General features: G+C 39.7%; 1 protein-coding gene across 1 annotated transcript in view; it reads right to left on the reverse strand.

Moving 5' to 3' along the window:
* Positions 1–932: 932 nt before the first annotated feature.
* sgcz (sarcoglycan zeta) overlaps positions 933–16,600 on the reverse strand; it is a 301,050-nt gene continuing 285,382 nt past the window's right edge. Inside the window, exons 7-8 of the mRNA XM_086034706.1 lie at positions 14,014–14,137; positions 933–3,579 (exon numbers count right to left, since the gene is read on the reverse strand). Coding sequence (XP_085890832.1) covers positions 3,370–3,579; positions 14,014–14,137 — 334 coding nt within the window. The 3' untranslated portion in view covers positions 933–3,369. The remainder of the gene's footprint in view (positions 3,580–14,013; positions 14,138–16,600) is intronic.

The raw sequence follows: 16,600 nt of genomic DNA on the forward strand, positions 1-16,600 counted from the left end.
TTTTATTAAATGTAACTGTCAGAGCTGGGCATTTTACCCAAAATTCGCGGCCGGTCTATCGGTTACAGCCGGGGTACCTTTCCGCCGTCCATCTACCTGCACCCTTCTGTGTTCCCTTCTAAAAGTTTCTCACTTTTCCCCAGATGTTTTTTTTTTAGTTTTTCCTTGCCCTCCTGGGGATTAAGATCAGGGGATGTCGTGTATATGATCTGGTGCATATGTGAAGCCCTTTGAGACTTTCCTGTGATTAAGGGCTATATAAATAAATTTGACTTGACTTGACTATAGGCCGGTCCGCCTATGATTTTAAGCGGGCTAACGTTAGCATTTCCGACTACCAACTTTTGACAAACTACCACTCTGATTTCCGCCGAGGGTACGAGTGTGTAGGGTGTCCCAATTCTGCGAACTGCTCTGTCGCCCCGCTCCCTTTGCGCCTTTGTTCCGCACTTCAGCTGAGCCCGCATCCATGGATCGTAACCGAAGCATATTACCCACAATTAATTGCGGATTTGACCAGAATAGCGGGAAACTGACGACATTCTGTGGAATTCCTGCGCCGAAAAAATGTCTCTTCAAGAGTAAATATCCGATTATTACACATTTTTGTATGTGTATATATGTAATTTCAATTGATGTTTTAAAGTCACCGTTTACCCGTTACCGTTTGACTATGTATTCTGTCCTAGTTTAGCTGCCGTACTTAGCAACCTTCTGCGCATCAACAAATATATATATATCCCAGAGCGTAGATAAAACTAAGAACTTTTGAAAACAGTAGTAATAAGTAAGACATAATAAATGCAGACGGATGGTTCAAGGTTCGAATGGGTGTAAAAGTATAGTTTTGAATAAAAGTGCCTACATAATGTAAAATAAGAATCACAGATCCTATGTGAACAGAGAGGAGAAAAACTGATGATTACCAAGACTCTCTTTAAAAACAATATCTTCATTTATTTTGATATTTTATTGGTATTTATATACATGGCATCATTTGTGCTTTTCATTATCAAGAGTAAAATCAAGTCAGAAAACACAACTTAAAACCAGGATTGTATAGTTCTTTTTTTAGTCGGATATACTGCAACTCCAAACCAAAGGGGGGACTGTGGTTGGGTTGTGTGTGTGGGTGGTATTAGGGGGGTGTAAAAAAGGAAATGGGTAGGTAGGTTGATAAATAGGTTGACACTTGCAGATGTCCACTGAAGGGAGTGTGAACGTCCAGACTGGGATGTGCTTTTACCAACAGCAGCAAAGGCACCTGTGTATCGCTTTGTAAAAAAACAGAGTCAGTCGATCAGTCAGCCTCAGGGCCTGAATCCTACTGAGCACATACTTATTCAGCTCATTGCCCTACAGGGGTGGGGGATAACACCTATTCTGATTATTCATCATATTCACATCACACATTTCCTATCATAAAAAAAACAACCATCACAAAATATTACTGTGTAATCTCTTGAGTTGTAGTTTTTTTTCAGTATGCAGGGCTGTTGAAAGGTTAGCGAGGATGTATGAAACATTTTTCCTAGGACACTATGTCGACATAAGAATTGAGACACCTGGCCAACACAGCAAAAATGGCATAAAATATGGCATTGCAGTGAAAACAGCTGTCACTCTCTTGGGAAGACTTGAGGGAAACGGCACACAAATTATCCAAAAGGTGTGACGCGGCGGTACAGAAAAGGGTTTTCTCAAATTGTCTGAAAAAGTTACCATAGAATTTGCACCAAATTTGTTGATAAGATGAAGAATTAAGATTCAGGGAGAAGGACTATAGTCCTAACACAGAGTAAATAATTTTTAGCGGTGCCTCAAGACTTTCACCGATCGAGTGAAGTGGAATTTCCGATGAGCAACAGATGAGTAGGGAAATGAAAAATGAATAGGAGGTACTGTGTGGTGATAACAATGATCACTGATTAATATTTTGTTAAACATTGAAATTAAGAACGACAAAAGTAACAGAAAAGTGGACAGAAATTACAATACGTGTAACTGGTGGAAAAAGAGACTACAGGATGAGACTCTTAGGCTGTGTTCACACTGTACTTCAGGTTAGATGAAGTGTGCAATAAACTGTAGAATTGTGATGTGTTTAGTGAAGACACTCAAACTTACAAAATTCAATTCAAATGAATATAATTCACAAACGTAACTTGATGGCTATACTGGGCAGCCAGTGTTTGTTTTTGCCTGTGTTAACGTTAAATTAATCAGCATCATGTGTCTTTTTCCACCTTGGTCCTGACCGGAAAATTAAATTACAAGTGTAATATCATCCTTTAAGTCAAATTAGAGACCTGAACTGGTTATACTGTTGCCCTGGTGTGGTGGTCAAACCGACACCAGAGCAGTATTTGTCTGCTGGCAACCTGAGCCTGACCATTAAAAAAAAAAAAAAAAAAAAAAAAGAAGAAAGACAAACTAGTGGATACAACAATCCTACTGTTGTCCGTTTTAAATCTTAACTTAAATAATAATAAATAGTGAATGAAAAGGGTAGAAGTAGTGGAATAATTCAAGTGGACAAAACAAATCAAATGATACACAGAGATTATGATGTGAAAGCTGAAGTGCAATTGGTTATCCTTTAGTAGTGATGCTATTATGTGACGGAAAAGAGTAAGGGTGGGGGGTTCAGTCATACTTTATCATTTGAGTGGAAATTCCAGTAGGGTAGGAAGGGGAAGGCCTTTCTGGTATAGCTTGGTCCAGTAGCTAGCCTCAGCTTCCCACTCGATTAAAAGAAAAGTGGGAGCTACCCACCGCTTGAACACATGATCCTCAGCTGAGGTTTACCCACGGTCCATGTCCGTGTTCCTGCTGGTGAGGTTGCAGTCATTACCGCTCGCAGTTTGGTCATTCGATGAACACTACACTTTCTTTCAACATTTGCTTTTGCTCTATAACCTCTTATGTCACAATTATGAAAACATAACAGCCACATGGGCATAGATATGATAGTCCGATATAGTACGGTTGTGACATCCATGTCCTTGCGTGACACTTTTAACTTACTTTGTCAGTTCCACCAAATTCATCCATGCTGTTGACGAACATGTCGTACTGGCCCGATCCATTTTAGTGGGTAACTGAGCTGGTGGTCGACTCTCTCTCATCGTTGTTGATTCAGTTCTTTAGCTGGAACTGACAAATCCAACGCCCATGATGTTTGGTGCTGCCAAGGTCATATCCATTTATCAGTCTATGACTTGCCACTACAGTCTATGACAACTGGTCTTTCGGCTTGCAATAGCTTTACCGCCAGTTATGATCCATATTGATTCAGTTTGTTGGCTAGCGTTAGCTTCTCCCCTGTGGTCCATTGTTTCTCGCTTTCTTCCTTCCTTCCTTCTACTTTCAGCTCCAGAGGCAAAAGTTACTTGTTGTTTGGCAGGTCGAGCCTTTCTCAGCAGGCGATAGGTAGACCTTGCCGTTAGCGCAGGCACACAGTTCGTACACACCTGTCTGTTTGGTGTAGGTGGTACCTGCTGCCGCACCTTCCAGTGGGTCCACTGCACTGCCAAGAGGAATGTTGCCCAGCCGGATGGTGTTTGCGTCTAGAAAGATCTGGGAACATAAGGAATTTAAGATTTAGACTTTAATAATACTAATGCATTAGATTTACATGGACAACCGCACACTCAAAGCGCTCACAATGGATACATTATTCATGTGCTCACACATTCACACTCTGGTGGTGGTAAACTGCGTATGTAGCCACAGCTGCCCTGGGGCAGCCTCACAGAAGTGTGGCTGCCAGCGTGCGCCTACAGCCTACTTTGATTGTTGAGAGAGAAGAACGAGAAAAAAAGTACATGTTGTAATATCCAGACGGGTTTGATGTCAAAATATTAATTGTTTGGGGGAGTAAACAAAACAACAAAAAAAAGACTGAAGTCTTCCAGTGAAGCCATAATATACAGGGCCGGTGCTGGCTCTGGCACGACCACCACAACATGGCTCATAGCCTGACACGGCCACCACCCAAAAAGGCTTCATGATGCTCAGTCAGACCCCAAACCTCGGAACTGTGAGGCTGTTATGCTAATCGCTAATGGACACCTGTTTAAAATTAGAGGCGGACCGGCCTAAACTAAACAGTGGTATACTATTTTTTTACCCGCAGATAAAAAGGTGAATGACGGACAAAGGGTACCCACGGTGCAGACGAATGACGAAAAACTGACGCTCAATTTGTAATCAAATGCCCAGCTCTGCATATTACAGTCATTGGATTAATATGAATGTAACTAATTCACCTGAATTTTCTTGGAATCATCAGAGATGGGCATTCCGTCCCAGGGACGGAGGAGAAGTCTTTTAAAAAGGATGGACTAAGCAAGACGGAAGTGGGTTTTCCTCCATCCCTCTATTCGTCCCTCTATTTATCGACTGGATGTAGGACGGAAGCGCTTTAAAAGGCAGAGGCCGGACAGGGTCATAGGCCGATTTTTTTTATGAAAAAGGACGGAGGGACGAGGACATAAGGGTACCCAGTTCATAGCCGGACCGGCAAAACAGGGTGTAGTGCCCATCTCTGGAAATCAAGTTCAGCAAACAAAAGCAAAGAATTTAATGAAAATCAAACATCGTTAATTAACACAATTCAACCATATTCCTTCAAACCCCCTAGTTAATTAGTTGGAGTGTTTGCAGTAGGAGGGGCGAATATACTGTTGAGAGGGCGACAACATGATGGAGAGAGGAAGGACAAGTGAGGAATCACATGTGATAAGCAATTAGTTTAACTAATGATTTCACTCTGGCTGACGGGGCACATCTTGATCTCTTTAAAATAATGCACATGCACATCCAGATCCACACTGTCTCTCTACAAGATGTAGCGAAACAGACTTGCAGCTCCAATTGCCTTTTAAATATCAGTGTAGCTAAAAGCAGAACATCCATCAGCCATTAACCAGGATCAAGATACACGGGTAACCAGAACATTTCAAATGGTCTCAAAGGCTTTCAATTATTAACATCATCTTCTCACAGCACTCCCAGTATAATGACATGAGATTTTACAACCTACATGCTCTTAAAGCTATTGTCGACGCAGTAACGAATGTGTAAAGGCTTGGGCCATAATTAATTAACTGGTTGTTTTAGCAATGTTATAATGACCATTATTTCTAACTCTCTTCATTAGAAGAAAATGTATTGGGCTAAAGTAGCAAGTATTCAAGATGACCACACTTTTGTCAAATACAATTCTGTATACAGGTGTTTGTATCCATCCATCCATCCAGCCATCCATCCATTTTCTTCTTATCTGAAATGTTTGTATATACAGTTAATCTATTTGTACAGTACCCTTTATTAAAATAAATACAACTAAACCTGCTGCTCTTCAACCTAAGTGTAATTAGAGGTTATCATTTTTTGGGAAATCCTTCATGTCACGGTAATCTTGAGGGATTCCCACGGGATGGGAATCAACTTTACCTTTCATGATGGGATTGGGACGGTAGAGGAAAACAAGTTCACAGAAGCAGATGGGAGCAGGATTAATCAGTATAAAAAAACCCAAAACAAAACCCCAGAGAGATTCAGTCTTTTTTAATGTAGCTGACCTCCAAAATGGGAGCGGTACGTGAGTGGGACTGATTCTGAATGGGAGCAGGACGGAAGTGGCAGTTGTTTTCACTGGGAGCGGGACGGAACAGAATTTTTCTCTCTTTTTTTATTTTTTTTTTACAATGTTTGGTCCAGGTTTGGGATGGGAGTAGGGCTGCCACAAACGATTATTTTGCTAGTCGACTAATCACTAACAGTAGTCGCGATTAGTCGACTAATTGGATAATATATAAATCGCGGCAAATCGCAGCAGCAAGCTGCTGCTCTTATAATAAGCATCATTCGCTTGCAGCTTAAATTCTTTATGTACAAACTAATCCTGAAGACAAGATGATAGTACATTCAACTTGTATTAAACTTTGCAACTTAAGCCATCATTCCTGACATGTTTATAAATAAAGGAGCGACTTAAATTGATGGCGATACACTGGCCTTAAAATTTGTAGCTGTAATTCTTTAGTGCGTTTTAAAATTGAACCAAAACTATACACTATGCAGGCCACGCGCCACTGCAATATAAATTAATACAAAGTAATTAGCTGTGGACTTACATATGGAGTATCAATAGGCCCCTCGCAGCTGAAGCCAGAGAGCAGCCATCTTACGTTGCCAATGTTACTAAGAACTTCAATCATTTTTTAGTTTTTTTAATAGCACTCAGAGATATAGCCTACCTAATAAGAGAAAATTTAAAATTGCATTCTTACAAATGAAATGTGCATGTAGAACAATCACGGCTCAGCTTCAGAAAACAGGTCAACCGCGATTGGTCGTTACCTGAGCCCTGAGCAGTTGTGATGTCATTTTCGACAGAAGTGACAAAATGGCTGCCCCCAGAAATGGCTAAAACGGGTGTATTAACTCTTATTCCACAAACGCAATATTTATCCGAATGAATTGTTTCAACTAGTGGGCTTGCATAGAACATATTCTTGAAAAAAATATGGCGACAAAAAACATGAACAATTGTTATGAAATGCATCATACTTAGCAGAGATGCTCATTATTAAGGGCTATTCAAATAAACTTGATTTGACTTGACTCGACTTTGGGGAGACACAATATAATGGGAACCACTCACCACATTACTATAAGACTAAGGGTAACCTTATGAATGACAATTTGTGTCGGCTTGCTGTTTGTCAAGCTCAAAATAAAGTCATACTACAGAACAGAATAGGCATTTATCTAATTGATTGCATATCTTTGTGGTCAATGTTAGCCAGTGGTCACAAATCAGAGGTCAAGAAGTAAAAACCCTGCCACAGTATTGCTATAGCCACAGGTGCTTCTATTCAACCGGCAAGTAATAAAATCCCGGAGCTCCTGGAGCTTGTTTACCTACCGGTTGAGTAGTAGCAGAGTTGTTGACGAATAATGACTTGTCGATTTTCACTATTCACTACAGGGCTCTGTAACTAACCCTCACTTATGGCAGGGGTTCACTGTTCTAAGAAACAGTATGTGAAATGAAGAGATTTTGCATAGGTGAAAACCAGAGCTGGACATAACAGTCCGTCAGTCATCCTTCCGTCATTATTTCCGTTGTCGTCAGCGACAGCCAATCAGCTTTGAGAATCTACTTTCGTCACACGCATGCAAAAGGTCAAGTTGCCACAAATTGTCATACTCAGAAAGCAAACAACAACACAAAGAAGTGGGAGGTGGTGACCCATCTGAGTCTATTACACAGACCATTAGGCTTACTGAATGGACAGACAGTGAATTGAAGCTGATAACAGACAAAATGATTGGAGCACAAAAGTCTGCTTGAGCACATACACATACACGCATACTATACATAACACATGCACAAAGCCACAGAAAAATTCTGTACACATACGCACTATGAAGAAGGAGTAAAAGAGAAATAATGAAAATTCATATTGAAACATATTTTTCAAAAAATTGAAATAAAACTTGAGAGCAAGCGTGGCAAATGAATCTCACCATATACTAGGTAGACCCTATGCTACTGACACGCATGTCCTGCTAAAGGCAGGAATAATTCGCAGAAGTGAACAATAATTAAAAGGAAAAAATAAGTTAAAATAAGCACCCAAGGTGATCAAAAATTCACAGGCTTAAAATGTGTTGAATATTAATTATAGATTTTTTCAGTATTGATTATTCTTAAATTGCTTAATTTACTCAAAATTATTTCTTCCAAAAGACACAGTAGCTCATATATACAGGATTTCACAAAAATGAGTACACCCTACATTTTTGTAAACATTTTGTTTCATGATTTCATTGAACAACTCTGAAGAAATGACACTTTGCTACAATATAAATTAGTCAGGGAACAGGTTGTATAACAGTGTGAATTTACTCTCTCAAAATAACTCAACAGCACATACAAATATTCATGTCTAAAGCTCTGCCAACAAACGTGAGTACACCCCTTGGTCCGAATTGGGACCATGATGGGAACAGAAATGTTCCACTTGAGATTTGAGGCCAACTCTCCTGGCTGTGAGGCAGAAATGCTTACCACTATTTGTGCTACTGTGGGGGGAGTCTGTAAATCTATTTCTTGTTTTATTTTGTGTGAGGCAGTTTAATTTGAAAGTGTCATTGCCATTGTGAGACCCAATGACTGTGTACAACCCCTTCCAGCATTTTAATTCACTCAACATTCTGTTTCTTTACACACAGGTTAATGGATATACAGAAGTAGAGCAGCCCAAATATAACACCTCAGTCGACCAACACCTCCAAGCTACAGTCTTGATAAGCCTTGACATTGTTACAACAAGCCCTATGGTAACATGAATTAAATATTTCTGTTATTAACATCACTCTTCCCAGCACATTGTGGAAGACGTATAATAATGATGTAGTGTTAATTAGGTGTGAAGAGAAAGAATGTGTGAGAGGTGTCGGGATAGGAATAGCATCCGGTGAAAAACTGTGCCAATTAAATCATGTGAGTGCCTCGCTGTGGCCTCCGATGATGGAAGAAGCTGAAAGTCACAAAAACAACAGCAAATATAATGGCTTTGTTAACTCAGGAATACATGTATATACAGTGAAACCTTGATTTAAAGGACTCCGAACAACGGACGTAAAATAATGTCCAGTTCACTCAAAACACCACTTTGTACAGTAGCTGTCAAAGTCTGTTTGTTTTAGAATTGGCTGCAATTGGTCATAGCAGGTAATACATGGACATATGTGGCATATGTTATCAGCGGCGACATTCACGTAAAAAATGATTGAAAGCTTGGACATTAAGTAAGTGTGGAAAATCCTTTAATGTTTTCAAACATTTTCAAGCTTTCTTAAATTCATTTACAATAATTTGCTAATGTACTAGACATTTCTAGGTTATAGAAAAAGTACAATACAACAGTTTTGGACTATATTATGTGTTTTTAGGCCACGGAAAAAAAAGTACTTAAATTTAATGGACAATTAGTAATGGATGTCCCCTCCCCCAATCAGTCTGTTAAATCTAGGATTCACTGTATTCCATTAATCATTGTGTGACTTGGTGAATTCACAGTGTAAAAAAATGCTTTCACTCTGCAAGCATAGAGTACTACAGTAGATTTTGCTCTGTCATCAATCATCCAGTACAGTCCATAATATACACACAATACAACAATTAACAGTCAAATATCAGTGAAAGGATGGCACAGGCAGAAGCTAAATCTGATTTAAGCCTGGCCTTTTCTCCTCCTTCAAAGGTAATATACAGCTGCATTTATCTGTTTACATTTTTATGCAAATACCAAAAAGACAAAACAAAAATAGCAATAGATAATCATTGTCATCCAAATCATTCTCGACAACTTTCAAAAATAGCTTTTCGAACAAGTTTTTTAAAAATTAAAGTGAGTCGCAGTTTTTCCTAAATATATTTGCATCATTCCAATATTTTCCAACAATAGAATATTTTCCAACAATAGAAACACATCTCCTTTTAATTAATTTAACAGCTTTTTGCAAAATTAGCTTACAAACACCTCTTAAACCATATTGAGGCTCCCATATTTCAAAAGGTTTGTATGAAGTACGGAAGAGATTGTGTTTTTACTCTAAACATTATTTGAATAATTTTATAATAAGTCTTTTAGCTTCATAACGTTTGATTTGAAAAAGAATGGGTCTGTGTGTGCATAATAGTCTTATTACAATTGCATTCATTGTAGTTTTGTGGGGAGATCCCCACAATTCTGTGATGCTAGCACAGAAGTAAATGGTTCTCGCTGTTGAATACAACATGCGGAATACTATTTTGCTCATTGAGTAGTTCCACTTTTTTGTTTGATTTCTAACCATTTCTCTTCTCATTTTACTTGTATGATTTTGATAAAATACGATTTAAATTTTCGTACAGTTAAGAAACGTTTTTATTATGGTAGTAGTTTGATCCTGGAACAAATTCCTTTTTTTTTGCAATTTTTCAATGGGAAATTTGTTTTGAAATAGAACAACCCACATCACAGAATCCATTTGTGAAATAAACATTGGATTATATATTTTTGTGGTCCACCACTGGATATAACAGGATGAGATTGAATTAAATGTTCATCGTGGATGCAATTAGGGTTGTGAGCGTGAGAGAGATTAAGCACAAAACAACATAAGTGAGGGAAAATAATGAGAGGACCCGCCAGCTCTAATTTTAATGGAAGTCATTGCTCTCCAATACCTTTAGCCCATTTGGCCCTAATTCCAGGACTGTGTTTCCAAACTTTCTAAACTTTAATAGTCCCCTCTTAAATGCCAGCTGCTGACAGCATTGATTTGGCTTTAAGCCTTGCTGTCCCACACACTTTTATTTTGTCCTGCAAAATTGACAAAAACATCTATTTTCTGCCATCCTCTTCCACCTCCCACGCATTCCATCCTCCCCTTACATTCTTCCATCATCAGCTGGCCTCTGTTCATTTGATAGGGTCCTCAGTCAGGCAAAATTCATACGGGAACATATGAAAAGGAATTGTAACTGGATTATAAACTGCCCTTTAAGGGATCTACAGTATGAATGCTTATTTGAAAAACGCCTTTGATTGCAACACAGTAGCGATTCCATTTTGTGTGAGATGATTTGAGGATGAGGCAACACATGATAATGTAATGCAATGGTGTGCTGGTGCTGCCTCCCATATACTTGGAGCTTGTACAGTGATGCAGGGAACAACATGTCTACAGCACAATATGTCTCAATCTCTTTTACGAGGTGTGTGCCTCTGTTAGCCTGAGGAGATTATAAATCAAAGGTTACTGTGACCCCAAAAGGAAAGAAAAAATATTAATTTGAAGGCAATTCGATGTAGTGTTTGGGGTTAAAGATTTTGCCTTTTATCCAAATGGCTTTTATTCACCTCTGAATAAAGAAAACCTTTTGAATAACCTTCACCTTCTCCAAAAGACTCTCCACACACTTTGCGATAAAAATATCTACACCACAAAGAAACTGTCCATTTGCCTTTGTTTCAACCTTCTTGAATGACTATTTACTCGCCATTCTCATCACATCATCACACATTGACTCATCCCACCATGGCAATTGTAGGTTTCGCCTTCTTTTAGCAGGCGAATAGTCCAAACAGAGACACAAAGGAATTTTCTCTTGCCATAAGACATGAAACAACACTCTTAGCACTAATCTATTATTCACTTAAAATTCTTCATGTTGAACCCTGTTCAGTCAGCCCTGAAGATTTTACTATCATAATTGTTTTCCTGTACCAACATATTAAAAACACTATCAGAGGTGGGCATTCCATCCCAGGGACGGAACGGTCCGTCCATCCGTCCCTCTATTCGTCCCTAACGGGGTCAAGTACAGACTGAAGGTGTTGTGTTGGGTTCTTTTAAAAAGCAAGACCACTGCATGTTCTCTTCTACAGAGCCACCTTCATTCATGCATTTCTTGTGCTTCCCATGCAGTCGTCATATTGCACATGCATATTCTGCCCTCTTGTGGTTCAACGCATGTAATACTATGGATAATGCCACAAGAGTCAGGACGCCATTTAGAAACACGCCCATCCTGTCTTGTATGTGTAATCCGCAATAGCAGTTTTGTTTTGTGAACTAACAGTGAACATTTAGTACCTTATCCCTTTGCATGCGAAGTATTTCCTTTTGTGGGACATCTTTAGACCATAAAAATCTCTACCAGCGTATACATTTATGCGACCCGGAAGTGGAAGTCTTTGTTTCCAATTAAAATAACCTTGCATTATTTTGCAATATTTTTTTTTTTTATAAAAACTGCAAACGTCTTGGGTTAAAAGGCAAACGCTTTGCAATAAAACACAATAGTATTGCATTATTACTGAATCTTAAACATTCTCCTGATGTCCCCTGGCTTTCTGCAGTTGGCATCAACATCTTCATCACATCACGAGGATCTTGTGTTGCAGTTAAATGCTATCTTGGTTAAACACTTGTAAACAATTCAATCCACTCACAATACTCCCAGCTGGTAAATGGGTGTGCATAGGCAATTAGCCAGCTAATGACTTGAAGTGGAGGTTTTTTTTTTTTGTTGGGGGGCGGATGGATGGAATGTAAGGACGGACACGCTTTAAAAGAAAGAGGACGGACGGGGTCAGAGGAGGATTATTTTTATGAATAAGGATGGGGGGACGACGACTGAAGGGTACCCAGCAAAAAAGTGCTCAGCTCTTGAGGAGGAGAATCAATGTCAGCCTTAGCAGATGAATAACTGGAACTTTAACTCTAAACATTTTAGAATTAGACCTCATGTCAACATCTTTGCAAATCTCAGCACTTTTCAGTCATTTTGAGCTCTGGTGTTATTATGGCATCAAATTGTCGTCACATTTTGGCGTATGACTATGTTTATAAAAAAAAAAAAAAAAGAAGCTAAATCGCAGGTGACAACGCAGTAACTTTTAAAACTTGATGGATTTAAATGGTCATTTCCATACATTTGATAAGTGTAAAGGTTGACAAGTTTAAGTGGCAGAATACTACTAGAATGTCCTTCATGCTTGCATTCATTCATTTGTAGAGCCTTTCATGATGTCAAACCTTGCTACAATCCCTGTGCAACTCAGCTTTAACATTGACGTTATTGTTCACTTCCTGGGAAACATCCATTAATGCATGGATGACAGGGAGAAAGAAAGAGAGAGAGAGAAAGAGGATGAGAGACAAAGAGATAATGGATGAGAAGGGAACAGAGGACAAAAGAATGCATGAAATGCAGAGACAGAGTGAACTGACACAAAAGAGGCAAAAAAAAAGTCCCCTTCTTCTTCCTATAAACTGACAGTCATGCTGATGTACAACCCTGCCAGTGGAAAGTTAATTAGATAGGCTGGGTTACTCAGATATGACAGACTGAGAGGATGGAGGAGGAGGACATGTAAAAGAGTTTTTTCCGAACTGTGGTGTGAACATCCCTAGCGGTGCATTGTTTCCCCTCCCGCAAAAAATATCCCATCAGTCTGAATTCGTTCAAATAGCCAAATTCAGATGGGATTGGCTCCACTCCTCCTGTGACGCTCCCCGGGGTCAACGATATAAAAAATAGATCAATGGGTGCCCTCGGTGAATGCTAAATTTAAATCCAACACTTCGGTGCGTAGTAATAGGGATGAAGTTGTGTCCTTTTCCTGATTAAGGGTCAGTGGGCAGAAACAAGATAAGGAAAGAAGTAGGGGAAGAGCATATGAGAGCATATGAGAGCATTAAGAGCGCAAGGAGGAAACAAGAAACGTATTTTGGAGAGGATCATCAAAGTTGGTTTCTAAGACTTCTAATATTGTGTACGTGTGTGTGTAAATGCGTGCACATGTGTGCGTTTGAGAGAAAAGGGGAGAACGCGAGAGAGAGAAAGGGATAAAAAGCATATTCGATATATGAACCTGACAGTGTGTCCAATGGGTGGGGCATTCTTCTGTTAATTACAGAATTAATGACACACTGTGCTCTACTGGACACATGCACAGACGTGCGCGCGCACCCCTCGCCCCACACACACACACACACACACACACACACACGCACACTGACAATGGCCAAGCATGAGCTCTTGCTCCCATGTGTCAGGCTGTTATTCAAATAGACAGACAGTAAGATAGCAGGCTAATAGAACACACACACACATGACGGCAGCAGATGACAGGGAACCTCATCAGAGCAGCTTTAATGAAGTCACTTTCCCAAACACCAGAGAGGAGGGGAGAAAAGAAGGACAAGGTCGCTAGATTGATGATGTTCATTAGCCTAGCAAGGTACTTTAATGAAAGGGGCCCCATACTGTCTTGTATATAAAAGCACACAATGATTATCAGACGAGATAAACGCAGACATCAGACATGTAAATTTCATGACATAGTAGAAACACATATCAATTGCAGACTGCATCATGCAAATCCTCTATATTCCTATCAATAATGGATTATCACCTTTTAAATGCTGTAGACTCACCTCTCCTTCAGAGGACTGCAGCAGGAGGTCTTTCCTACACGATGCCTTGAAGTCTCCCACCCCAGCATTGATTTCCACACCTCGGGGTGCCTCCAGGGTTAGGGTCCGAGTCGGAGACTCAAGCCTGAGAAATATGACCACTCTTTTAATTTGTTGAAAACAGACGATTGCATTATCACTATGGATGACTACATGATGTGAATAATATCGAGGGGCGTGAAGCAATGACAGCCAAGAGCTATGTAACTATTAGTCATTGGTGAAGTCATTGATGGTATACCGTACCCACTGAATTTGGGTGATCACTGTATTTCAAAAAAAAAAAAAAAAAAAAAAAAAAGATTAAAAAAAAATCGGTGGATGGGTGAAACACACGAGCGAGAGATTAGTTAGAGCAAGGCATCCGGGGACCTTTTTGTTGAGATCACACTTACTGTTTTGCTCATATAAATCTTATAAGGCCAACAATGGGTAAACAATCCAACCAAGGTTGTATGGGAGATTTTAAGTGTGCTTCAAGTCAATAACTTTTATGAGCAGCATATCCCCAATAGTTGCAGTGCAACACAAAAAGCCTTTCAGAGGATATCTTCACACATAGAGTGGAAAAACAAAAAGGTTATCCTTGTATTGTCATTTGGGAATGTTAAGTGTTTTAAAAGACTGTCTCTGTAACTCCATGTGAACGCTGAATGAGAAGAAATCAAAATTAACATTCTGAAGTGCTCAAAAGAGCTTAGACAGTGGTTGGTGTTGCTCTCCTTGAAGCGTGCAAGGTCGGTAGCTCTCGACACAAAGATGAAAACAATATTAGAAGATTAAACAGCGTCGTGGTATTAGATAAGTGCTACTGTTTCGCTCAAGGGTAAAATGGCAAATCAAATTGAATAAGGCGCTTTTGGCAAAGCAGAGTGAATTACAATTGATGATTGGGGAGTATAATAAATTAAACAGCACATTCACAATAAAATCAAATTGGTAAAACACTTTGCTATTGGGATACTTGTCTGGATACGTTTTGCTCTGAGATTCTTCCTCTGGTTCCTTAAACTCTACTCAGGGATTGAGGGGAAAATAAAACAAGGCAACACACAGATTAACCTAATGCATGTTGTCCAATCTGTGGCCATAAGGGAGATTGCTGGCATTATCATGCTAATGTTCATCAATACGTTAAGGTCCCCAGAGTCGACAAAATGTTTATCCTCAGGCTTGCTCTCAAAGATAGGGTATCTGCTTTATCTCGACAATGTGCGCCATAATCAAAGGAGCAAAATGACTTGTGTTCAGATGCAAGCACAAAACACAAAGATGGAAACAGGTCTTTCTCAACAGTGTTCTTTGGTCATCAGCTTTGATAGATTATGAAGGCACTATTTTTCGATTAGCTGGTTGTACAATACTTATTTCAGTCTTTTTCTCCCCCTGAAATATCCATAACGTTGTGACATAACACCGAGTTGTATAATCATAATGTGACGCACGTGTACTCTGACAATAGTGGGTGGTTGAAAGGGTAGCAGCAACAAGTGTAGGCAAGAATTTAAAAAAAAGGCACAATAAAAACAACAGAAACAAGCATACAAACTATGACAACTGTAGACATACACTCAAGTTAATAAAGCCGGTGAGATGACGAGTACAACACAAGTGAAAGCTCAAAATCAATTGGCTGGCACAAGAAAGAGAAAGTCATCGGAGGGCGTTTCATGAGACAAGGAGAAATCCCCAAAGTTAAACAATACGCATGTATAATGCAGGCAGCATAATGCAGGCAAGAGAAAAACTGTTTATTGAAACAATCTAAAAATAACTTTAAGGGGACAGTGGATGTACATTTTCCACAAATCAAAACAGATGTCTTAATAAAATGTCTGTGATCCATGATTTGTACAAAATCTCACAAGAATTCAAATTTACAGCACACTGTGTCTGAAAGAGCAGTGGATTTGGTAGGCAGTTCTGTCCCATGCAAAGGAGCCAGCGCTCACCACACTCTCTGCGCTCTGTGGCGGGCTGTGAGTATGGTTTTGCGTTAACACGATGACTACCAAGTGTGAATCTGAAGAAAAACATCACAGGTATGTCAAATGCAGAGCAAGGGGAGACTCCTCAACGAGTTTGAGTGATACGGTAAAAGGGGATGGAAGCTCCCTTTAACATAATAGCGGTTTCTAGGGCTGGGAAAAAAGTTGACCAAGTCGGATAAGTCGACCATAAAAGTTGCCGACACGAAATTCTTGCTCGAAGGCTTCACAGGCACTATGTATGCCATCCACACAAAATCTCTACGTTAACCTCCATTTTACTGTTTATCAACACACTCTGTTGGTGGGAAGTTGGTAGTGCAGGGAAGGAGCGTCTCATTAGCAGTCATCACAGCAATGATCTTTTACATGCCCTTCCTGATACAACCCACTCATTCATTTTTATCCGGGTTTGGAACCAGCAATGACTGGGAATTAGGGCATAAAGGGTCATGCCAAGGGATCTACTAGGATGGGTTAGGGTTAAGGTTAGTGTTACTGTTCATGACTGCGACTCCTGGTCGGCTGTGTACAATGCGGTGTTAGAACCACTTAGCAAT

This window comes from Filicampus tigris, chromosome 6 (assembly GCF_054856515.1).
Source record: "Filicampus tigris isolate MCC_2025a chromosome 6, RoL_Ftig_1.0, whole genome shotgun sequence".
NCBI lineage: Eukaryota > Metazoa > Chordata > Actinopteri > Syngnathiformes > Syngnathidae > Filicampus > Filicampus tigris.